Source organism: Bos taurus, chromosome 23 (genome assembly GCF_002263795.3).
Source record: "Bos taurus isolate L1 Dominette 01449 registration number 42190680 breed Hereford chromosome 23, ARS-UCD2.0, whole genome shotgun sequence".
NCBI lineage: Eukaryota > Metazoa > Chordata > Mammalia > Artiodactyla > Bovidae > Bos > Bos taurus.
This window is the reverse complement of record NC_037350.1, coordinates 16,291,928-16,317,416: the sequence shown is the minus strand read 5'-3', so window position 1 is coordinate 16,317,416 and position 25,489 is coordinate 16,291,928. Positions and strand designations below refer to the sequence as shown.

Genomic DNA, 25,489 nt, shown 5'->3' with positions numbered 1-25,489 from the left:
TCTACAGGCAAAAAGCAAAAAACAGAAGTACCAGAATAAATTAAATATCCATTAAACTACCACATAACATGGGAACTAGAATATATCCTAAAAAGGACAGGTACTAAAGAAAGCATAATGATATTGCTCATATTTTTTGCAATGTTATCTATCTTTTTACAGCCAGGGGAATTCCCTGGCTGTCCAGCGGTTAGGACTCATGCTCTCAATGCTGAGGTTTGATCCCTGGTTGGGGACTAAATGCAGAGTACATTATGAGAAACGCCGGACTGGAAGAAACACAAACTGGAATCAAGATTGCTGGGAGAAATATCAATAACCTGATATGCAGATGACACCACCCTTATTGCAGAAAGTGAAGAAGAACTAAAGAGCCTCTTGATGAAAGTGAAAGTCGAGAGTGAAAAAGTTGGCTTAAAGCTCAACATTCCGAAAACGAAGATCATGGCATTCGGTCCCATCACTTCATGGGAAATAGATGGGGAAACAGCGCAAACAGTGTCAGACTTTATTTTGGGGGGCTCCAAAATCACTGCAGATGGTGATTGCAGCCATGAAATTAAAAGACGCTTACTCCTTGGAAGGAAAGTTATGACCAACCTAGATAGCATATTCAAAAGCAGAGACATGACTTTGCCAGCAAAGGTCCGTCTAGTCAAGGCTATGGTTTTTCCTGTGGTCATGTATGGATGTGAGAGTTGGACTGTGAAGAAGGCTGAGCACCAAAGAATTAATGCTTTTCAACTGTGGTGTTGGAGAAGACTCTTGAGAGTCCCTTGGACTGCAATGAGATCCAACCAGTCCATTCTGAAGGAGATCAGCCCTGGGATTTCTTTGGAAGGAATGATGCTGAAGCTGAAATTCCAGTACTTTGGCCACCTCATGCAAAGAGTTAACTCACTGGAAAAGACTCTGATGCTGGGAGGGATTGGGGGCAGGAGGAGAAGGGGACGACAGAGGATGAGATGGCTGGATGGCATCACTGACTCGATGGACGTGAGTCTGAGTGAACTCCGGGAGTTGGTGATGGGCAGGGAGGCCTGGCGTGCTGCGATTCATGGGGTCACAAAGAGTAGGACACGACTGAGCGACTGATCTGATCTGGGGACTAAAATCCCACAAGCCTCAAGTTGTGGCTAAAAACATACAAAACAACAATAACAAAACTGGTTAACTATACCAGTTAATTTGTTTCTAGATTTTATTTTGTATACAGATGTGTTTCCAAAAAGAAAATTAAATGGGGCAGCTGGTGAGGAGAGTTCTATACTATATCATATAAATATGACATCCATGAAACAAAAAAAGAAATATGGAAACATTAAAAAAACACACAAACATAGCTTCTTAACTAAGTTGACAATACTTCCATTCAAGCATATTCAAAACAAAACAACTAACTTGAAGCCCCCAAAGAAAGAACATTAATGGTAAGCAAAAGAATAACCAAATACAGAAGAACAGCAGATGTCAGAACCTCTGCTGGGATCTTATGCATTCTACATCTTTCTAAGAGTTTCCAATTAAGAGGAGCTTCTTGGTCCAAATTGTAGCTATCCAAATTATTCTTTTAAAAATGTGCCCAGAATGATCAGTGAGCCAAAAAGGAAAAAAGTAAACGTTTCCCTTTTGAAATGTATCCATTTATATGTACCTGCATACATTTGAGTAATTCCAAAAAGGCATCAAATCCTTCCAGGAACTTCTGCCTCAGACCATCTGACCATTCAGTTGGTTTGCTAATTAACACATACCTGAACAAGATAAAAACAGCAATGAGTAAATGAATAAACAATGACCTTTTACAAGTTGCAACTGTTTTAACAACTGAACAAAAACTTACTTGAGATCTAAAATAAGACTCTGAACCCTCCTAAACTTAAAGGCTTGTAAAGCAGTATATCGTTCAAACTGAAATCTGCCCTGGACATCTCGGTGTCTCAAATGATCCATGAAAGTCTTAATGATAATGGTCATCAGGTTTTCTTCTGTGATAAGCATCCGAGCCTAAGACAAAGTATATGAGAATATATAGTAATAAAAAACTATTTACCAGAAAGCTAAAAAAAAAAAAAAGTCACCAACATTGGTTAGTTCTTTCAGTTTAGACCTTTTTCAATACAACTATATAATATCATAATATTATAAATGCATTATTGTGTATTTCTAAATAACAATTACTTACTCCAATTGCCACGTGTATGAAGCAACAATTATATCACGGAGAAAGATGCCAGAATGTAAGGAGACAGATCCAAGGCTCATTATTCAAAGACAATTCAGGGTGGGGGATCTGAACCAGGCTGCAAATTTTCCTTAACTGAGACATTTAGACACCTATAATGGTATGGTATAATTATTCTAGGATCCACAGGCTTATATCACAGATTCTGTAGAACTCAGTATGAAATATGAAACCATATTTCTTTTAATCGTAGTTGAGATTTATTTTTTGTTTCTTTCTATGTATAGATACACATATCTATGTATTTTTGAATAAGCAAATACACTTAAATGATGCAAAAAAAAAGTAAAAAGGTAAGTCTCTTAGCTCCCAAAGTTCCCCTTTCAAAGGCAATGTTTGTTAGCAGTTTTCTTACATATACTTCCAGAAGTGGTGTGTGTATAACATATACATGTATGCATACATACATACATATATATATACATTTATAGTATACATGAGTAAGTGTTATTAAGTAGATATAAGTATGGGTATGTAAAATGATCTCTGCCCCCTGTCTCCTGCCCAAAGGATATCCTATTATAAACACTGTTTTGCACTTGGTTTTTCACCTGATATATTTTGGAGATTATCCCATACCAGTTAACATAAATTCTCTCATTCTTTTTAACTATCACAACTATTCTCTTCTATCATACTTTATTAGCCAGGCCCTTTACTGGTGAGCATTTGGGTTTTTCCCAATCTTATGCTATTTATCACAAAAGATACTACAACAATTATCTACTGTGTACAGCTGCAAGGAGATTCATAAAATAATTTCCTAGAAGTGAATTACTGGGTTAAGGTAATATACATTATAAATTTTGACTGATATCACCAAACTCCAAATTGTCTCCTGAAAGAAGACAAAGATGTCAAAGAAGAAAAGATACCTAATGTAGAGGTTAAGTGGTAAAGTCATCAGATAAGGAGAAAATCTATTAATGTACAGTTAAACATCCCTTTGAAAAACTCTTAAATCATCATCTCATTGCCAGGACTTAGGCTCCAAGAAGCTCAAAGTCAATAGGATTAATTTATGTTAATTTTCCTAGACAGTGAAGACTATAGTTCAAGTTTGAAGGAGGGGAGGAATTGGCAAGTAAAATGATTTTCCTTCTTGTTTGCTGTATTAGTCAATTTTGAGACAATTAAATACGTATATGCAATTTCACTGACTTAAGAAAAACTTCTAGTCTCAGGGGACAAGCTTTTACTATTTTGCCATCAAGCACACTGTTTGCTTTCAGTTTTCACTTTTTGCTTTGCTTTTAGGTACTGTATCAGATTATAGAAATTCTTTTATTCCTATTTCATGAGGTTTTATTAATTTGTTTTAAATCATGAATTCGGGATAAGCATCTGATATGATCAATTTTCCTCCTTTTTGTCTGTTAATAAGCTCTTTTATGCAAGCTGATTTTGTTTTCAAATGGTATACTATTCTTGCCTTAAAGAAATAAAACAAACTTGGTTATGATACATTATCCTTTTCCCATATTGCTTGATTCTGTCTGCAATTCAATCTGAGTTTTGGTGATAAGATTACAGAATACGTTATTAAAGTGTCAAGTATATTCTCTCTCTGTTTTCTAGAAAAAGTTACATAAGACAGGTATTATTTTTTTCTTAAATATTTGGAAGAATTTCCCAGTGTAGCCTTTGGGCCTGGGGACTTCCTTGTGAGCAGATATTTATATTAATTAAAATTTCTATTTCTTGTTTCTCTTGTAATAACTGGTGTTTTTTTCTTAGGGATCTGTTCATCTCATCTAGATTTCCAATTATATTAACTGGATCCTAATATTGCCTATTTTCTATTGGAAATCTGTAAGATTTGTAGCTTTTGCAATCCTTTTTAAATTAAAATTTTTTCTATTTTTCTTATTAGACTTTCTAGAGAGCTATCTCCCACCAGTTTTGCTTTTCTTATCCTCAAAGAAAAATTTTTTGTACGTTTTGTTTTGTTAATTTGTGTTCTTTACTATTTCCCTTTTTCTACTTCCTTTAGATAAAAGACAGAAGTAGTTGTATTACAATGGCCTTCAAGGCCTGGCACTATCCACTCCCATCACACCCCATCCCCAAACTCAATGACCTCACGGATCATTCTCCTCCTCAGTCACTCTAGCAACAAGGGCCTGATTTGGGTTTTTTCTTCTAAAATATCAAGTGCACATTCACCTCAGAACTTTGCACTTGCTATTTTTCTCTGCTGAGGAGACTTCCACCAGCTAGGCACATCACTTATTCCCTCATGTCTGTTCAAACACCATCTCTCCGAGAGGCTTTTTTGGGAAAACCTTGTATAAAATATGACCCTTTCACTGTCACTCTCTAACCTTTTAATCTGCTTTCCTACTTTATAGCACTTCTCAACGACCTTTGATTTATAAGCAGTATTACATACATGTATCTCTTCCTAGTTAAGATTATAAATTCCATGGGAACAAGGTCTTTTGTCTTTTTTGTTTACTGCTCTACTTATCTCCAGAGCCTTAAACAATGCCTAGTTAATAAAAATTCTAAATAAATATGCTCTGAATTACAAATACATGTTATTTTTCTAGCACTTCTAGCTAAAGAAGTCAGGTAAGAAGCAAACATAAAAAACTGAAATATCAGGAAAAAACAAAAATTATTATATGCAGATTACTAGAAATTCTAAGGCATTAACACAAAATATTAGAGAAAATGTTAATAAGAAAACCAGATAGATACAAGATGGATATATAAAAATTATCCATAATGAGATTAAAATTGTGAGTAATTTATAATAGTGTCAAAAATATAAAACATAAAACACTTTTAGGACAAATTATGTTCCTAGATGGGGGTATTCAATATTGCAAAAATATCAGTTCTTCCCAAATTATCTATAAATAAAACATTTTTTCAGTCAAAAACTCCGTGTTTTTGAAACTGACAAACTTATTTTTGTTTGTTGCTGTTTAGTCATCAAGTCATGTCTGACTCTTTTAAGACCCCATGGGCTACAGCCCACCAGGTTCTTCTGTCCATAGGATCTTCCAGGCAAGAATACTGGAGTGGGTTACCATTTCCTTCTCCAGTGGATCTTCCCAACCCAGGGACTGAACTTGAGTCTCCTGTGCAGCCAAGAGGATTCTTTAACACTGAGCCAGTAGGTTTTCAGTCAAATACCCTAATGTGTGTGTGTTTTTTTTGTTTTTTTTTTTGAAATTGACAAAATGATTTTAGTCCTTAAAAAAAAAAAAGCCTAAAATAATTAAGAAAAAAATTTTTTTTCTTTTTCTTTTTCCAGTTCAGTTCTTATTTATTTACTTGCATCAGGTATTTTAGATGCAGCACATGGGATCTTTAGTTGCTGCATGTGGGATCTAGTTCCCTAAGCAGAGACTGAATCCGGGCCCCCTGCATTGCGGGGGTTGGAGGGGCGGTGCACAAAGTCTTTGCTACTGAACCACAGGAAAGTCCCAAGAAACTTCTTGGAAAGAATAATAAAAGGGGATCTAGAGCTCCATAAAATATTAAAATGGAATATTAAGCTAAAATTATTAAAACTGAGCACTGGCATGGAAATGGACAAAAGGATCAATGAAGGAGAAATGCAGATTTGACTACACATGGGATTGTCTCAGAGGCTTCTCAAACTCACTGCTGACTAAACTGAAAGCAACACTTTCCCTCTTTACAAGTTCTACTCATTCTCCAAAACTTCCTATGCAAGTGGCAGAGAAATTTACTTGGTTACAATCAGAAACCCACGAATCACCTTTACATTTTCCCCTCAAACCCCATAACCAATGACTCACCAAACCCAATATCCCTGAAACCCAAAGTGTGGTTGTTCAGTAGATTTCACTACTTACATCTGTCTTGCAACTTCTATACCCTTTGCCACAATCCCTAACATGCTCCCCACAACCACTACTGCCGCAGCAAATTTGTTCTCCAAATTTCAAAAAGCTTCATCTTTTAAAAATCACAGATGTGATGATGTAAGTGCCACTTCAAACTCTTCAATGCCTTCCAATGCTCTTAAGATAAAAATCAAAATCCTTAATTTGAACCAAAATATCTCATTAGTGGGTAAACAGACTTCAGACAGCTCCAGCTGTGCTAGAATACATCCTTGAATATAAAAGTATCTGAGGAAAAAACAGTCATTAAAAAAAGAAGCTGGAACAGATACCTTATTAATAAAATAATTGTAGCATACTCTTAACTCCATACAGTTAGGCCCTTGCCTATGTTTCTGGTCTCATTTTATTCCTTCTCTCCTTCTATCCCCTTTATATGAATGTCCCTACTTCAGGGTTTTCTCAAGTGCTGGTTCCTTTGAATAGATTTTCCTTCATGAGCCTGCATAAAGCTACATAGAATCCTCTTCCAAACTGTGGGAAAAGGTCAGATCTTTTTACTATTCTCTCAAAACAACCAAATTCTTCAGTTTTTATTATAGCTTTAATTAACCATTTATGTTAGTCTTTCCCTTTACAGTAAGTTTCATGAGGGCAAAGACTATGTCTGTTTTTGTTCACCCTTTCATTCCCAAAACACAGAACTAAATAAATAATAGGTGCTCAAAGTTTTGTTAAATGAATTAAATATTAATTATTCAATATTATGAAAACATAAGGGTGCCTGCTGGAACAACTAGTGAAACTTAGTACAAGATAACTGAATCATCATGATTCAATTGCCTTAGTAATACCTTCCCTTAGGGTGGAAAAGGAGGCTTTTCAAAATGTGAGATTATATACAATGGGCTGTTTCTTCCTTCCCGTCTTTCTGTTTTTGGCCACACTGAGTCGTTTGTGGGATCCTAGTTCCCCAACCAGGGACTGAACCCAGGAGCCGGCAGTGAAAGCACTGAGTTCTAACCACTGGACAGTCAAGGAATTCGCACAATATGCTGTTTCTAATGGATAAACTTGTTAAACTAATAATAAGTTTAATTAACTTGTCAGTTCAAAACCTCAAGAAGTACTATGAGAAAGTACAGGTTGAGTTCAAATAACTTTCCCCCTCTGGATTACACATTCAAAGTTATATCTTCTGGTATACAAGGCATCTGAAGTCTTATCACCCATTAATAAAATATTTTTCTATTCAGAAATATACAGATCTCAGTTCTCTATTATTTTAAGGCTTTACTCCTTCTAGCGGAAAACAAGAAAGTTCTTCTTAGTCTTTTAGTACTTACAAGTGAAGGGACTGTGAAAATCTGAACCGAGAAGTCTGCGATTGAAAACTCTCTGTCGTGGTCATCTGTCACATAATCACTCTGCAAACGCTCATAGTTCTATTAAGAAGGCAAAAAAAGGCAAGGAGTGCCAGCTATCAGTGACAAAGAAGAGGCAAGCACTACTCACCAGAGTAGGTGCGGTGAAGAACTGGACAGACAGAGCAGTCACGGACACTGCTCGCTCGTGATCATCCTCCATAAAATCTCTCTGCAACTGCTGGTAATTCTAAACAACAAGGGGGAGATTCACCTCTAATCCACAATGACCAAATGTTTAAGGATTATAATGAAAAATCAGTGCTGGAGGAGTCAGTAAGATGTGCTATGAGAATAACTGGAATGATTTCTACCAATTACCAGTATACTAATCTGTAAAAACACTGATGCACTATTCAATCTTCTTGAGCACAATGGCAGTTTATGAGCTCAAACAGGAGTAACAGCAACAGCTATTAAAATCCTGGACTGTCATTGAACATAGGTGGAGCTAAATCACAGTAGCTTTACATTGTCTCTGATGAAATCAGACTTTCATTACTTCTGGATGCCTATCACAGTCACCTGATAGCTCTTTCAAAGTACACATGACTGGACCCTATTCTTGGTGAATCTGCTTCGGCAGGTTTGAGAATGGAAAACACAAACATGTATATTTTGAAAGAGTTCCTCAAATGATTCTTTTATGTTTCCTTTGTTAATAATCCCTAATTCAGGTGAATAAAAATAACCAAGCAGTTAGCTTAAGGGAGAAGAACATAATTCAATGATATCAACAATCTAGAGTTCATGATTTTTAAATCATATCCATATACACACGTCGTTTCAACTAAGATTATCTTTTCCTACACAAAATTTAATAGGAATAGTATCATAATTCAGAATGGCATAGGTTTAAAGTTTCCATTTATCACTTCATGTCATATACACTGCATAGGTGAATATTCATTATTATCATGGCAGGTTATAAACATGAAAAACCTCACTGCTAGACTTTTATTCTATTGATAAAAGATAAAAAGATAATTTATGAAGTTTCTCAGAATTTAAAAGCAACATAATGACACGTTACTATTAGCTACTAATTTTACAAATGCTGGATATAATCATGGACTACAGCTATTCTGTATATAACCTATTACTCTTCAAAAGTGAGAAACTACTTACCTTTGCAAATCGAACAGCAAACAGTTTCTTGTATTTCAAATCCATAAGTAGACTGCTCATGAACAACTGATGATACACACTCCTAGCACCTTTCACAAAAAGAGCAGACGGAACATGAGGATATACCAAACAAGCCAAAAACTACATTTCCAAAGTTTTCATATGATCAATTGTATTTTTAAGTCTCAAGAGCAAAACTCTACATGTATTCCTTAAAACATGTGAAACCTGCTTCTTTAAAAATCAGTTTTCCTAAATGTATTCTTCCAACAAAACATAAAGGTTGAGTCATGGATCCTCAAATCTGTTTTTTCCCCAAAGAATAAGACTGCATGAGCTAATTCTAAAAGCCATAAATATATTTATTAAATATTTCCTCAAATGAAAAAGAAACTTAAACATTCCAATTATCTATGAAAGTTCCCCTATACCTCATAGTAGTTAAGATACTTACCTTTCCACAATTTGGAATCACTAAGCATCAATCTATCCACTAGAGAAGAGTTTTCACCATCTGGCCCTTCTTGTAAACCAACTTGACATAAAATTCGGCGAAGGCCATCTTAAAACATAAAGAAAAATAGTCAAGAAATAGTTAACTTCAAATATTAAAATAACGTATTAGTAAAAATGTTCAAATGGACTTACTATAGAGTTTTTACTTGCTTTTTTAAAAGGTCAAATTTATTCAGAAAAAGTAACTATATTAACTATTTTATTAACATTTTCACAAAATGGAGAAAAACTCCAAATCTTGCATTATATACCAATTTTTATTCGAAAATACCAAAATATTTGTCTATCAGAATGGCAATGATCTTTTATGCTTAAATAATTTAAACAAAGAATCCAAAAGCCAATGAAGTAAACATGGTTTTCTAAGCATCTATGCTAATTAAACCAGGTATTAGTAAAATTATATATTAGTAAAATTATATATCCTATGATAACAGAAGATAGGTATAATATGAAATTATGCTACCATTTAAAAGAATACATGCTCTGTACTTTATATATACCAGTCCATTTTATTGTTATTATGCAAAATGTTCATTAAACAAAAATACAAAAATATGTACTTATGGATACCCACTATATGAGAGGCTTTGGAAGGCAATTCCTACATATTCTAAATGCTAAACTTAAAAAAAAAAAAAACGTTCAAATATTAATGTAAGCATTAACAAAACTAGAACTTTAATACCTTCCAGTTTCATATTTTATATTTAAAATCACAGTTTTTAGTCATCTACAATCATGCAAAATAATCTGAAACTTCTTTGTTAATTTAATTGTAAGAGCCACCAAACAGAAAATTTTTAGAAGGCTACAGAGAAAACTTTATATACATATTAAATAATAGATGATAAGGTCTTTAAATTGTTGATGATACATTTTCTCAAAGAAAATTTTTAGCAGAAAACTGTTTCCATGATACTATTTATTAATTCTGTAGCACAGTATTTGGCATTCAGATAGATACCCAATGGAAAACAACAAAGTTAAAAAAGGTTAAGAAAACTAATTGGAAAGACATTTAAAAGGCAAGCAAACATGTTTTCCTAAATTTCCACACCTCCTGATTTTCACCTGTCAGTTCACAGTTGGCAATACTCTTTCTAATAGCTTTTTAATACAAAGGTTTTAGAAATTTTCTTTATAGCAAACATTGGAATATCATCTATTCAAACCACATCCCTTGCCTGAAGAAATGTAGGACAGACAGCTTAGATGTATTCCTAGTTTATTCTTCAGTGTTACACAACAAACTTGTATTTTTGGCATTGGACATGAAGGCTCTTAATTGTTACCACTACTTTTAAAAGATTATCTAACCTGTAGACTGTGGAAAAACAAAAACTCAAATACACAGTAACTTCAAATTTGCATATTTTCAGGGTTGCAAATTATCGGTAAACACAAATTGTAGAAATCAAAACAAAGATATCCTTTAAACAATTAACCATTTAAGTTCTATTTACAGTGGCATTTTCCAGCTTGCTTAGTGGAAGAGAATTCCACAGGATGCTCCATTAAAAATAGGTTCTTTTATCAAGTTGGTAAGATTTAGATTCATTAGCATATTAAAATCATTTACAATGTTTAATCCACTGTTTCCTTTATTTATTTGAAGATATATAAATATCTTTTATTTATGTATGAAAATACATAAATGTATGCATATGAAAAAGATCTCATAGACCAAAATTTGGGAAATATTTTTTTGTGTATATAAAGATATTCTGAGATGGTATTTCTTTTTGTTTGTTTGTTTTTTTGAGATGGTATTTTAAAACACAAAACTAAAGCAAAAAAAAAAAAAAAAAACAGAACACCTGATTCCATTTGTTACTTTTCCAAAATAGTTTTGCTAGAGCATATGAACTCATTTTTAAGTCAATTTGTAAAAGGTTTTATGGACCTACCTGAATATCCAATAATACTTCCCAGCCAAGACAACACTTTCAAACCAAAATTCTGATGTGCGACAATAGACGAATGCATAACTTGAACTTTGAGTGGCTTTGTCTGTCTACTGGTATTTCTCTTAAAAAGAAATGACAGAATGAAAAAAAACACCAAACTTAAAAAGCCTATTTTATAGAAAATAAGTCAAATTTTTATTTAATATAACTACACTCTCATCATTATAGGTGAGTTATTCATGTATGTGTGTAAGAAAAACACGACTTGGGTTGCTTTATTCAGATTCTAATTTTCTAGAAGGAATCCTAGGATTCTTACAAAAAAGTAAGAAGTTACAGTTTTAACCTGAATTCTTGGTCTTATATCTGAAAATGTGCCCCATCAATTATAAATTATTTAAGTGCTAAACTGGTTGTATGTTTTTAAACTAATTTCTTAATGTAATTACACTAATTTGAATAATTTACTTCATTGCACAAATGCGATGTTATCAATACTTTTAAAAAAATTATAGTAAACACACAACACTTTCCAGCTTAACCATTTTTAAGTGTGCAGTTCTGTGGTGCAAAGTATACACTGGTGTGCAACTCATTTCCAGAACTCTTCATCTTGCAAAACCGAAACTCTGTACCCACTCTGGTACCTCATACAAATAGAACCATACATTACCTTCTTATGACTCCTTATTTCACTTAGCATAATGTCCTCAAGGTTAATCTACACTGTAGTGTGTATCAGAATTTTCTTCCTTTTTAAGGCTGGATAAAATTCTATTGTATGTATATAAATTCTGTTTAACCATTCACCCAGTTAAATTGCTCCTTAAGTGTCTATCAGTGGATGAATTGATAGACACCTTTTGTCAACTGAATAATGCTGTTATGAACATGAGACTCTGCTTTCAATTCTTCTGTGTACGTAATCAGAAGAAAAACTGTTGGATCATATGGTAATTCTAGTTTTAATTTTTAGAGTAAGCACCATACTGTTTTCCATAGTGATTGCACCATTTTACATTCCCACCAACAGCATCTGAGTGTTCCAATTTCTCCATATCCTTGCCAATATCTGTGATTTTAAGTTATTGTTGCTGTTTATAACAGCCATCCTAATGCATACGGGGTGGCTGCACAGGCGCAGGAGGGTCGAGAGGAGCTACTCCACGTCCAACATAAGAGAAACCCAAGTAAGACGGTAGACGTTGCGAGAGGGTATCAGAGGGCAGACACACTGAAACCACAATCACAGAAAACTAGTCAATCTCATCACATGGACCACAGCCTTGTCTAAGTCAATGAAACTAAACCATGCCGTGTGGGGCCACCCAAGATGGGCGGGTCATAGTAGAAAGGTCTGACAGAATGTGGTCCACTGGAGAAGGGAATGGCAAACCACTTCAGTATTCTTGCCTTGAGAACCCAATGAACAGTACGAAAAGGCAAAATGATAGGATACTGAAAGAGGAATTCCCCAGGTTGGTAGGTGCCCAATATGCTATTGGACATCAGTGGAGAAATAACTTCAGAAAGAATGAAGGGATGGAGCCAAAGCAAAAACAATACCCCGTTGTGGATGTGACTGGTGATAGAAGCAAGGTCCGATGCTGTAAAGAGCAATATTGCATAGGAACCTGGAATGTCAGGTCCATGAATCAAGGCAAATTGGAAGTGGTCAGACAAGAGATGGCAAGAGTGAAAGTCAACATTCTAGGAATCAGCGAACTAAAATGGACTGGAATGGGTGAATTTAACTCAGATGACTATTATATCTACTACTGTGGGCAGGAATCCCTTAGAAGAAATGGAGTAGCCATCATGATCAACAAGAGAGTCTGAAATGCAGTACTTGGATGCAATCTCAAAAATGACAGAATGATCTCTGTTTGTTTCCAAGGCAGACCATTCAATATCACAGTAATCTAAGTCTATGCCCCAACCAGTAATGCTGAAGAAGCTGAACAGTTCTATGAAGACCTACAAGACCTTTTAGAATTAACACCCAAAAAAGATGTCCTTTTCATTATAGGGCCCTGGAATGCAAAAGTAGGAAGTCAAGAAACATTTGGGGTAACAGGCAAATTTGGCCTTGGAATACGGACTGAAGCAGGGCAAAGGCTAATAGAGTTTTCCAAGAGAACACACTGGTCATAGCAAACACCCTCTTCCAACAACACAAGAGAAGACTCTACACATGGACATCACCAGATTTCTTTGCAGCCAAAGATGGAGAAGCTCTATACAGTCAGCAAAAACAAGACCGGGAGCTGACTGTGGCTCAGATTATGAACTCCTTATTGCCAAATTCAGACTTAAATTGAAGAAAGTAGGGAAAACCACTAGACCATTCAGGTATGACCTAAATAAAATTCCTTATGATTATACAGTGGAAGTGAGAAATAGATTTAAGGGACTAGATCTGATAGACAGAGTGCCTGATGAACTCTGTCTATCAGATCTAGTCCCTTAAATGGAGGTTCGTGACATTCTGTACAGGAGACAGGGATCAAGACCATCCCCGTGGAAAAGAAATGCAAAAAAGCAAAATGGCTGTCTGGGGAGGCCTTACAAACAGCTGTGAAAAGAAGAGAAGCGAAAAGCAAAGGAGAAAAGGAAAGATATAAGCCTGAATGCAGAGTTCCAAAGAATAGCAAGGAGAGGTAAGAAGCCTTCCTCAGTGATCAATGCAAAGAAATAAGAGGAAAACAGACTGGGAAAGACTAGAGATCTCTTCAAGAAAATTAGAGATACCAAGGGAACATTTCATGCAAAGATGGGCTCAATAAAGGACAGAAATGGTATGGACCTAACAGAAGCAGAAGATATTAAGAAGAGGTGGCAAGAATACACAGAAGAACTGTACAAAAAAGATCTATGGTGTGATCACTGACCTAGAGCCAGACATCCTGGAATGTGAAGTCAAGTGGGCCTTTGAAAGCATCACTACGAACAAAGCTAGTGGAGGTGATGGAATTCCAGTTGAGCTATTTCAAATCCTGGAAGATGATTCTATGAAAGTGCTGCACTCAATATGCCAGCAAATTTGGAAAACTCAACAGTGGCCACAGAACTGGAAAAGGTCAGTTTTCATTCCAATCCGAAAGAAAGGCAATGCCAAAGAATGCTCAAACTACCGCACGATTGCACTCATCTCACATGCTAGTAAAGTAATGCTCAAAATTCTTCAAGCCAGGCTTCAGCAATACGTGAATCGTGAACTTCCAGATGTTCAAGCTGGTTTTAGAAAAGCCAGAGGAACCAGAGATCAAATTGCCAACATCCACTGGATCATGGAAAAAGGAAGAGAGTTCCAGAAAAACATCTATTTCTGCTTTATTGACTATGCCAAAGCCTTTGACTGTGTAGATCACAATAAACTGTGGGAAATTCTGAAAGAGATGGGAATACCAGGTTTCTGCCTCTTGAGAAACCTGTATGCAGGTCAGGAAGCAACAGTTAGAACTGGACATGGAACAACAGACTGGTTCCAAATAGGAAAAGGAGTATGTCAAGGCTGTATATTGTCACCCTGCTTATTTAACTTATATGCAGAGTACCTCATGAGAAACACTGGGCTGGAAGAAGCACAAGCTGGAATCAAGACTGCTGGGAGAAATATCAATAACCTCAGATACGCAGATGACACCACCCTTATCACAGAAAGTGAAGAGGAACTAAAAAGCCTCTTGATGAAAGTGAAAGAGGAGAGTGAAAAAGTGGGCTTAAAGCTCAACAGTCAGAAAACAAAGATCATGGCATCTGATCCCATCACTTCATGGGAAATAGATAGGGAAACAGTGTCAGACTTTACTTTTTTGGGCTCCAAAATCACTGCAGATGGTGATTATAGCCATGAAATTAAAAGATGCTTACTCCTTGGAAGGAAAGTTATGACCAACCTAGATAGCATATTCAAAAGCAGAGACATTACTTTGCCAACAAAGGTCCGTCTAGTCAAGTCTATGGTTTTTCCTGTGGTCATGTATGGATGTGAGAGTTGGACTGTGAAGAAAGCTGAGCGCCAAAGAATTGATGCTTTTGAACTATGGTGTTGGAGAAGACTCTTGAGAGTCCCTTGGACTGCAAGGAGATCCAACCAGTCCATCCTAAAGGAGATCAGTCCTGGGTATTCTTTGGAAGGAATGATAATGAAGCTGAAACTCCAGTACTTTGGCCACCTCATGCAAAGAGCTGACTCATTGGAAAAGACTCTGATGCTGGGAGGGGTTGGGGACAGGAGAAGGGGATGACAAGGGATGAGATGGCTGGATGGCATTACCGACTTGATGGACGTGAGTTTGTGTGAACTCCTGGAGTTGGTGATGGACAGGGAGGCCTGGCGTGCTGCAATTCATAGGGCTGCAGAGAGTCAGACACGACTGAGTGACTGAACTGAATGCATATGAGGTGCTATCTTATTATGGTTTTTACTTTCATTCCCCTAATGATTAATAATATTGAGCATGTTTCCATGTTCTTTGCCAATCTGCATATCTTCTTTGGAGAAATGTATTTAAGTCTATTAAAAGTTTTCATTTAACGTGTTTTCCCCCATTTTCCTTTTGAATCATCTCTCTATCCATCTCATCCCATCTCCATAACCCACTTTAGCACAGTATACCTTTGCATATTTTATCCACCTATATGTATCATATATGTACACAGTTATAAAGACTTTTATTTGATTTTGCAAAAAAATGGAATATTATCATACTCTTTTGCATCTTTGTGTTAACAGATTTTTTTGGGGGGCTTAATGACTCATCATATTCTGTGGTGTGGATTTATTTAAACATTCTCTAGAGAAGGGTATTCATATTCTGTTTCAATCTTCTATGACTATAACAAAGGTAGTACTGAACATCTTTGTACACACACTAACTGGTGCTTGTATTTTTACGGGATAAATTTCTAGGAGAGGCAAAATTTTAATATATGCTACTAGATTGTTTTCCAAATACATGGTAGTAATTTATGCATCTCTGCCTGCAAGGTACTTTATCACTCTGATTTCTCCATCTGTTGGATATGAAATCTCCCTGTCATTTTGGTAATTACTAGTGAGTTTGCGTCTCTTTTTACATGTATTTATACCACTGAGATTATCTCGGCCGTGGTTGTCTTTCCATACCTCATGTCCATTTTTCTATTCTGTTGTTTCCTCCCTACTTGATAACCTGAGTTCTCTGTTCATCATAAACATTAAATGTCTATCCTTTGTGTTAGAGATAATTTTTCTAAGTTTACTGACATTTTTAATAATATTCTGCTACGCACATTTTTTATGTAGCCAAAAAAATGTATTCTTTTTAACTCCTGGGGTTCTAGTCTTGGTTAAGAAGCTCTCCTCCTCCCTTAGAATATATCTTTGTCCTAGATTTTCCTCATCCTAGTAACTATTTCTGGACTTTATTCTATATTATGAAAATAGTATTGCTATATCTATGCAGACACTACCAGAGACTACAAGTACTTATTTTTTAGGGAAAAACTGAAATACTACTATTAAACAACAAATTAAAGGGAAGAAATGTCATCTCCTTTACCTGGATTCTGTAAAGTTCTATCCTAATTGCTTTATCATTTACACATTATCTTTCTTTTTCCACATACAAACAAAAAAGAAGCACGGAAGGTAACTTATATGGATCATGTCCTCTTATTCCTAAAAACTTCAGTATATAGTTCCTAAGAATGGGAATGTTCTACCACAGTATTGTTTCTAATGCATTATTAAATTGAGTATGTCCAGATAGCAAGAATTTTTAAAATAAGACACAAACTCATAAACAGAAAAATACAGTTTGCTACATTAAAATTAAAGTTTTTGCTCAAGGAGAGGCATCACAAATAAGATATAAAACTGTATGTCAGGAAAAGATACTGCAACAAAAGATCAGGATTCAGATTATGTAAAGAACCCCTATGAATTAGTAAGAAAAAGACAAATAACTTAATAAAAAAATGGGTAAAGGGTATAAACAAGAAATTTACAGAAAACTTAAGTGACCAATACATTAAATATGAAATAAGATATTCAGTAATCAAGGCAGTGCAAATTTAACAGATGAGATGCCATACATACACAGCAGGTTGGCAAAATTTTTTAATTTGACAATATAGTTCTGACAAAGTGGTAGAGACGTGGGAACTGTACTTCACTGCTGGTTGGAATGTATACTGGCTACCACTATTTTGGAGATTAACTTGGCAAAATCTAGTATGGCTGAAAATGTTTATAACTTAACAACTCAACAATTCCATTTCTTGGTATACATACTAGAGAAACTTTTGCTTCTATGCAACAAGAGGACCAAAAAACGTCCATAGCAGGACTGACAAGTCACACAAAGAATTGGAAATATCCAAACTCTCCATCAATAGGAGAATGTAAAATTATAGTATAGTCATCAATGGAATAGTTTACAAATACATATATCAAAACAGATAAATCTAGAAACAACACTGACAGGAAAAGACAAGTCACCATTGATGGTATAGTCATCAATGGAATACTTTATACCATACATGTATCAACACAGATAAATCTAGAAATAACACTGAAATGAAAAGCCAAGTTACAATATAATACATTCAGTATGAGTCTTGTTATATAATGTTTAAAGACCTCCAAATCAATGCATATAATATTGATAGATATTTAGTAGATAAAGTATAAAGGCATGTATGGAAATGAAAAATTAATTAACAAAAGTAGTTATCTCTAGTGAAAGAGGAAGGGGAATGGGATTTAGAAGAGATAATACAAGGGCCTCTGTACTGTTTTGTTTATTTAAAATAAGCATGAAGAAAATAAGATATAATGTAGCACACAGGCAGTTACTGTGTTATCTCCATATTTTATCTATATATTTAAAATATTTTACAATATATAAAATTATACTTTAAAAGGACATTTACATAAAATGCAGTTATATGGAATAGTTTAAAACAATAAATGCTAACTTTTAAAAATAAATCTAAATGTGGGGAATAGTTTTCTTTCAGATGTATTATACACTAAATACTATTAGGATATACAGCATACCTTGCTATAAGGTACCAAGAAACAACCTCCCTTGAATTCTAATCTTGGTGCTAAAGGCCAATTTAATTCCTAAAAAGGTAACATGAAACCCTATCAAAAGCAAAACAAAAAGCAAAAAGCTTTCTAAGACATTTCTAATGAAGAAATAGGAAGAGAGAAAAAATACATATATACTGCATCTAAACATTCATTTTTTTATATCAATCTTACAGCTTAAAAAAACTAGGTAAAGCAACAAGCAATGTTAAACTAACGCATCCTTAAACATGATTTTTGGCTGATGTCGGCTTTCATGAAGGCAGAAAAATGTGTTCATAAACACCAAAATATGGGACTAGTTTTATACTAATAAAAAATACAAGTGTAGACATGTTTTTATATTACTTACCACAATTATTGATTTTGCTTGTTCACAATACTGGAATTCTCCATATCGAACAGACCTACGTCCCTATAAATAAAGACATTTGAGATTAACTTGCAAAAATGTTTATATTCAGTATTAATAACTTTTGAATTAGTAAACAGTGTTATATGAGCATATAACAACTCTGGTCAATTTTTAATATTTACAATGTTTATTTTATTCACTAATTAGAAAGTAAATTAAAATATTTTCCTTCAAAGCAATCCTAATATTTTCAAGCCATCAGTAAGTATATACCTTTGAACAACACTACATTTGTTCTTCTGTGTAGAATGAAGGCAATTTATGTTTTCACCTAAACTTTCAGACAAGAGCCTACAGTTACATCTAATATATATTTGGGACAATATTCATATGAAATTAAAAAAAATAACCTAGACAAAACTTTTAACATGATTTTCTAGGATACCTTACCTGTATTAAAAGTGTAATTATGTAACATCAATGTAATGAAATTACTTACATCTCGATCTACTGTAGTTGCGAAGCCAATGGCTTCTTTTTGTGTACAGTTAACAGCTTTCTGAAGAGTATAAATAACTTGTTCATAGGTATGAACCTCGTCATTAAACAGCATGCAATAGTAGGTGTCACTCTTCTCACTGTGGGATAAAACATTAATTATACATCATCTATTTGCATATCACCCTGCTCCAGGATGATTTATTAAGAGAACACTTTGTCCTGGGATTCTCTAGTATCTCAGATGGTAAAGAATCTGCCTAGAATACAGGAGACCAGGGTTCAATCCCTGGGTTGGGAAGAGTCCCTGGAGAAGGGCATGGCAACCCACTCCATTACTCTTGCCTGGAGAATTCCATGGACAGAGGAGGCTAGAGGGCTACAGTCCGTGGGTCACAAAGAGTTGGACATGACTGAGCACCTAACACTTTCACTTCAGACACTTTGTCCTAGGGAATGTGCTACGTACTAGACACATATCTGTAACGAAGTCATCTGTGGTCCCCACATTCTATGGTGTTATCAAGCTGGTGCGAAAGATACACACATATAATCTGTGTAAACTGGCTTTTATCAAGAACAGGATGCCACAGTGGGATAAAACCAGTCTGGGAGTTCAGGGAACTGCCAAAGAAGTAACTTGAGAGCTGAAGTCAGAACTGGGTATCAGTGGTACTCACTGGGAGGAATTCTCCTCAGCCCTCCATAGATGACCACTTGGCAATGTCTGGAAACATTTTTGGTCGTCATGACTGGGATAGGAGTGCTACTGGTGTCCAGTGGGTAAAAGCCAATGATGCTGCTAAAAATTCTACAATGCACAAGTCATGCCCATAATATCTGGCCCCCAAAGTCAACAGTGCCAAGGCTGAGAAACTATGGGCTAGAAAAAAGTGAAAGCAAAGACCCTGAGGTGGTAAAGGTAAACTGGGAGGTGGAGCACAGGGAGGAAGGAGGAGGTTAGTCTGGAGAGAGGCAGAAATCTTAAAGACCTTGAAATAGATTTGGATTTTCCCATCCTAAGAGCAATCCAGGATTTGAAATGGTGAAATAGGAGCTATAGTCAGATTTGCCTTAAAATTCACTGTGGCTACAGTATGGAGAATGAACTGAGGGAGACAAGAGTGGATATGGCAGTCTGGTTAAGGTATCATGTTGTCCAAGGATGAAATTAATGTAATTTGGACTACCATAGTAGTAATGCAGATGAACAAAAGTAGAACAACTTGATACAGGGGGAACCTACTGGACCCGAAATCTAAGTGGATATATGGGTGATTCAGGTTTCTGGGTAGATGAAACGTCATTTACTAAGATGAGAAAACATTACAAGAGAAGTAAGTTAGATTGTTTTCCCTTCTATGCTGGTGGTCCCAAACTTACAATGGAATAGAAAAATAAAAACACAACTTTTCTATTCTCTAGGGTCTCAATCTGGATTTTAAATTCAGATCTTAGTTGGTTCCCAACTCAAAATACATGAAGATAAAGTTATGAGGTTAACGAAGTCATTTTCAACATTTCCAAAAAGGAATGTTAACATCTCATTTCATTAAGAAACATAAACTATAACCTGATTATTTGGAACAATATTGAGAAAGCAAAAAAGATACAGCACCAATGTCCTTTAGACTCTCACTTGTATTCAACCTTAAGCATGAGTATGATTCCAACAAGCTTGGTTAGAATTAAAAGAGAAGGCTGCTCGAGGCAAGCACATTCATGCAAAAAGTAAGTCCTTAGCTGTAATACACCTATAGCAGAATCCAGCTCTCTGGCTGCAAATTTACAATCTCCTCAATAATTAAGAACAAATGGTTATTAAAAAAAAAAAAGATGTACACCCAAAGAAGCACAAAGTATAAATAAATTTTTAAAAAATTCAGAATCAAAATGGTTAAAACTGAATTTGTGCACTTAGTCAAACCAAAAAACTCACTTCACTTAGGTCACAGTGCTCATTCCCTAATCAAATTTGACAGATGAAACAAAAAGAATTATCGAGTTAACAGCTTTAACGCAAAAAGAAGAGAAAAATGCCCGTGCTTGCAACCAGTGGTACAGCTTTGATGTGGCTAAAATATGGCTATAAATCAGCTAAAGCAACCAACAGGGAAAAACCTCTACTAATTAAATGGCTCACATATATTTTAAAACTATAAAATCAAGGTTATTATTTTGTTGAAAACTAATAATTAAAAAAGATTATGTTCAATCCTAGCTGTATTCATTTGAGGAATTAGAATCAAAATGGTTAAAACTGAGTATAAGCAAATACAAAGAATAAATGGGTTGTACTTACATCATCTCTAAATCTGGTGGCAATTCACTTTCTTTTTCCCAGGTTAGTATCTCTACCGCATATTGAAACATAATAGCAAAAATGTTATAAGTTCTTGCTATCACATCTTCTGATAAATGGACAAGGGGATCCTGAAGGAAGAAGAAAAAAGCAACCATGTTAAACGCACATTAATGCTCCTTTTTTCCATTCTGCCTTCCTCCTCAAAATACTACTGTAAAAGGCTGACTGATCCTCCAGCGTCAATTTCTCTTCAATTTGATCCTATTTGTTATACCTCAGCAAATCAAACTTCTAAAACGTTTTGTCCACAATAATCCCTATTACTAAATCTTCTGAATCAAAATATTCCAAGGCTCTCCAATGCCTAATTGGAGAAGGAAATGGCAACCCACTTCAGTGTTCTTGCCTGGAGAATCCCAGGGACGGGGGAGCCTGGTGGGCTGCCGTCTATGGGGTCGCACAGAGTCAGACACGACTGAAGCAACTTAGCAGGAGCACCAGCAGCAGCAGCAGCCAATGCCTAATAAACCTAAAAATTTTGGAATGGCATTATGGGATCTTAAAATTTAAGCTTGTTTACAGCTTCATATCCCTCTAACCCCCAATTTCCAGGATAAACAAAGAAATGTTACCTAAGGACAGACAAGCAATATTTAGTTTTACAGGTATAAAGGAAAGCCTGATTTTGAGGATTTTAAAGGGGAGAAGTCAACAAGATCAGTACACTGCTCCTTCATGCAGTTAAGAATCACTCACTTTCAATGAGACAAGTTGTGTACGCATGTAACATGGAACTTCACACATTAGACTTAACAGTGAATAAATCACTAAATTTCAAAGCTAATGTAAAAAAGTATTACTATAAATATACACTAAGTTTATCATGGTATCTTTCAGTCAGGCTGGCAAAATGTTTTCCACAATCTTTAATCTTAATGCTTTATCTTATGCTTAGACTTAAGATAAACATGTTATTCAGCTTAATGGCTAAAAGTGTTATATTCATCTCTCAATAAGAAAATCAATATATTCCAACATGATGGAATGGGAACCAGCACATTCTTGCAAATATACATAAGGATACAGAAACATTTTTGTACATCCTCACCAAGGACCAGCTTAATGGAACTGATATAAATCAAATGGAGGAGTGTAATAAAAAGAATGAAGAAAAAAGGACAGATTCCTAAAGAAGATGGGTGCAGGGCTTAAAGAATGTAAGAAAAAGTAAAGTACGAAGGTTTTCCAAAGTCTTACAGAACTTTCTACCTATGCTTTATATGTTCCATCAAAAAAAAATTTTTTATACTGCTACCAGGTTTGCTACTATTTCTTATGGAGACTTTAGAAGTTAGCATGGTAAAATCACCTATTATAAAGAAGGTACTGGAACTGGAACCTTTTGGGGATTCATAGAAGAGTGGCTAGTAATCATAAAATGAACCTCACACAGAACTAAAATAAAAAGTAGAACCAAAACTCAGTTTTCTAGGTTATAGTATCTCACTATATAGTCATTCCATTTCTTACAATTATGTCCCATAATACAAGGCATTTTAGAGGACTGAAGAATTATGATAAACAGGATTTATAAGAATTAAATGGTGTTGGGATAGAAACAACTGCCACCTCTTGAGAATCCAAGCCAGTAGTGTTCAAACTTTGTTCTACAACATCCCAGGGCCTGGCAGAGATGTTTCTTATTTGAAATACACATCTGTTTAAACAATATGATTATCTACATTTTTAAACAGTCTCCAGATAAAGATTCTCTGACATCTCTGTATGCACATGTTAACTTCTTGAAAATGGTTACAGGTTAAGAAACATTTCTGCAGTGAAGAGATGCTAGGCTGTGCAAGTCTATTCATGTGTACAATGGGAAATCAAACGCTATTTGAAGAGACCTCTGTTCAAAGTGCTCTTATCACAGCATAAGTCAGTCAGAATGAGAAAATAAATGACTGTCTTATCCTATGTTGTATTACCTATTATGATTAATAATGCTTTTGATGACATTTATATTAGAGAATGCAAGCCTTTGTCAGTGAGTTAAAAAGGCTACCGTTATCTTGGAAGACCATGGGAATTATGGAGAACTTTAATCTTTTATGTGATACACTTCTATACCTCTATAATGTTTGAATTTTCAGAATGTCAAAAGAAAAAAAAAAGAGAATTCCCTGGTGGTCCAGTAGTTAGGACTCTGAGTTTTTACTGCTGAGGGCATGTGTTCAGTCCCTGGTTGGGGAACTAAGATCCTGCAAGCCAAGTGACACAGCCAAACAGAAAAAAAAAGAAGGGGAAAAAAGTAACCTTATAATTTAGAGTTTAACTGCTGTCTTATGCGAATAAGGTATGAGTGAGAGCTTTCTTCACACTGCCCAACTAAAACTAGAAATTAACTAGAAACAAAATAATCATGAATGCCTTTCTAACAAGTAAATAATATACATTCCAACTTATAAAAAATAAATTCATTAATAATATCAATTTTATGTTTTACTACTGGGATTTAATTAAAATTTCATTATAAAAAAATTCCACCGCCAAAAAATGTTTCCAAAAAATCAGTTAATGTACTATCAGAGTTGTCTGAAATACCTGGGTTTAAAGCCCAGCACCAACACTTACTGTGTGGGGTACTGCAGACAACTTTCTTAAAATAAGATTCAAGTTTCCACAGCTACAAAATATGGGTAACAGTAGTATTATCTTACACAGCTGTTCTAAACACTATCCCAACAGAAGTATATAATCCAATTTTTCCAACTTTTTCTTAAGATGTAGGCTGAATGTATAACAAAAATAAAATTATGTTCAATAAAAACAATTCTATGACAGACTAAAAAGCCATGTTCCAAGTATTACATAGCTTTCTTCCATTTCAAGCACAAAATACAGAAAACCGAGATAATGTATGAATTTAGTGAGTGGGGACCAGGTATGCTAAACAGAATGCTATCTTTTTAATATCTTCTAGTCTTTCCTCAGAGAAGGCAATGGCACCCAACTCCAGTACTCTTGCCTGGAAAATCCCATGGACAGAGGAGCCTGGTGGACTGCAGACCATGGGGTCGCTAAGAGTCAGACACGACTTCACTTTCACTTTTCACTTTCATGCATTGGAGAAGGAAATGGCAACCCACTCCAGTGTTCTTGCCTGGAGAATCCCAGGGACGGGGAGCCTGGTGGGCTGCAGTCCATGGGGTCGCACAGAGTCGGACATGACTGAAGCGACTTAGCAGCAGCAGCAGTCTTTCCTCAAAGACTGCATTCTCTTAACTGAATTCTTAAGTAGGAATAAAATGGCAGAGTCTGGAGTTTTTATTTTCTATCAAATTGCTGGAATATATATTCTCCAGGCAGGACCATATAATTTCACTCAAGCAGGTATCTTGCTGGCATTTTTTTTTTCCAACAGTATTAAATTTTAAAAATTTACTTATTTAATGTTTACTTCACTGGGTCTTCACTGCTGTGCACAGGCTTTGTCTAGTTGTGGTGAGTGTGGGCTTCTCATTGCAGTGGCCTTTCTTGTTGCAGAGCACGGGCTCTAGGTGCTCAGGCCTCAGTAGCTGCAGCATGCAACTACTCGGGCTCAGTGGTTGCAGTTAACGGGCTTAGTTGCTCCACAGCATGTGAAATTTTCCCAGACCAGGGACTGAACCTGTGTCTCCTGCACTGGCATGTAGATTCTTAACCACTAGACCACCTGAAGTCTCAGCATCTTCTTAAAATTTAGGAAATTAACCTGTCTTCACTACTTGATAGCTACCCCACTAACGTATGAGGATAAAGCCAACAGAGTAACTGCAAGCAGATTCATAATTTTTCTTAGAAAACTTAAAGTGAACAATCTGCTGGTATCTAGTACCTCATATTGAGCCACGATCACCTGTATCTAGTCCTAAACATTTCTATCACTTCAGAGTAAAAGCCCTTACACATTAAGCAGTTTTTCTCCATTCTTCTCTTCCCTATCCCCTGGCAACCACCAGTCTGTTCGAAACAGATTCCTCTTCTGGATATTTCATGTAAATGGAATCATACAATATATGACCCTCTGTGTCTGGCTTCTTTCATGATGTTTTGAAAGCTCATTACTTCATTTCTTTTTATAACTGAGTAATATTACACTGTATGTTTATCCATTCACACACTGAAAGACATTTTGGCTATTTCCACCTTTTGGCTATT

The 25,489-nt window shown here is 35.4% G+C and overlaps 1 protein-coding gene across 16 annotated transcripts in view; it reads right to left on the bottom strand.

Moving 5' to 3' along the window:
- The window catches only part of UBR2 (ubiquitin protein ligase E3 component n-recognin 2), a 112,366-nt gene that overhangs the window by 50,386 nt on the left and 36,491 nt on the right, over positions 1-25,489 (bottom strand). For 13 of the 16 annotated variants that reach the window (XR_009492471.1, XR_009492472.1, XM_059880356.1 and 10 more), the window contains 9 exons: positions 21,287-21,417; positions 18,986-19,124; positions 18,484-18,546; positions 11,048-11,168; positions 9,076-9,183; positions 8,622-8,710; positions 7,416-7,514; positions 1,844-2,007; positions 1,655-1,754 (listed from right to left, as the gene is read on the bottom strand). Coding sequence is in view for 14 of the 16 variants with exons in the window: in XM_059880356.1 (XP_059736339.1) it covers positions 1,655-1,754; positions 1,844-2,007; positions 7,416-7,514; positions 8,622-8,710; positions 9,076-9,183; positions 11,048-11,168; positions 18,484-18,546; positions 18,986-19,124; positions 21,287-21,417 (1,014 nt within the window). In the remaining 2 variants the exon portion in view is untranslated. Of the gene's footprint in view, positions 1-1,654; positions 1,755-1,843; positions 2,008-2,185; positions 2,338-7,415; positions 7,515-7,584; positions 7,684-8,621; positions 8,711-9,075; positions 9,184-11,047; positions 11,169-18,483; positions 18,547-18,985; positions 19,125-21,286; positions 21,418-25,489 lie in introns of those variants that run through there. The other 3 variants (NM_001192638.1, XM_005223448.5, XM_059880357.1) reach the window with 3 other exon arrangements.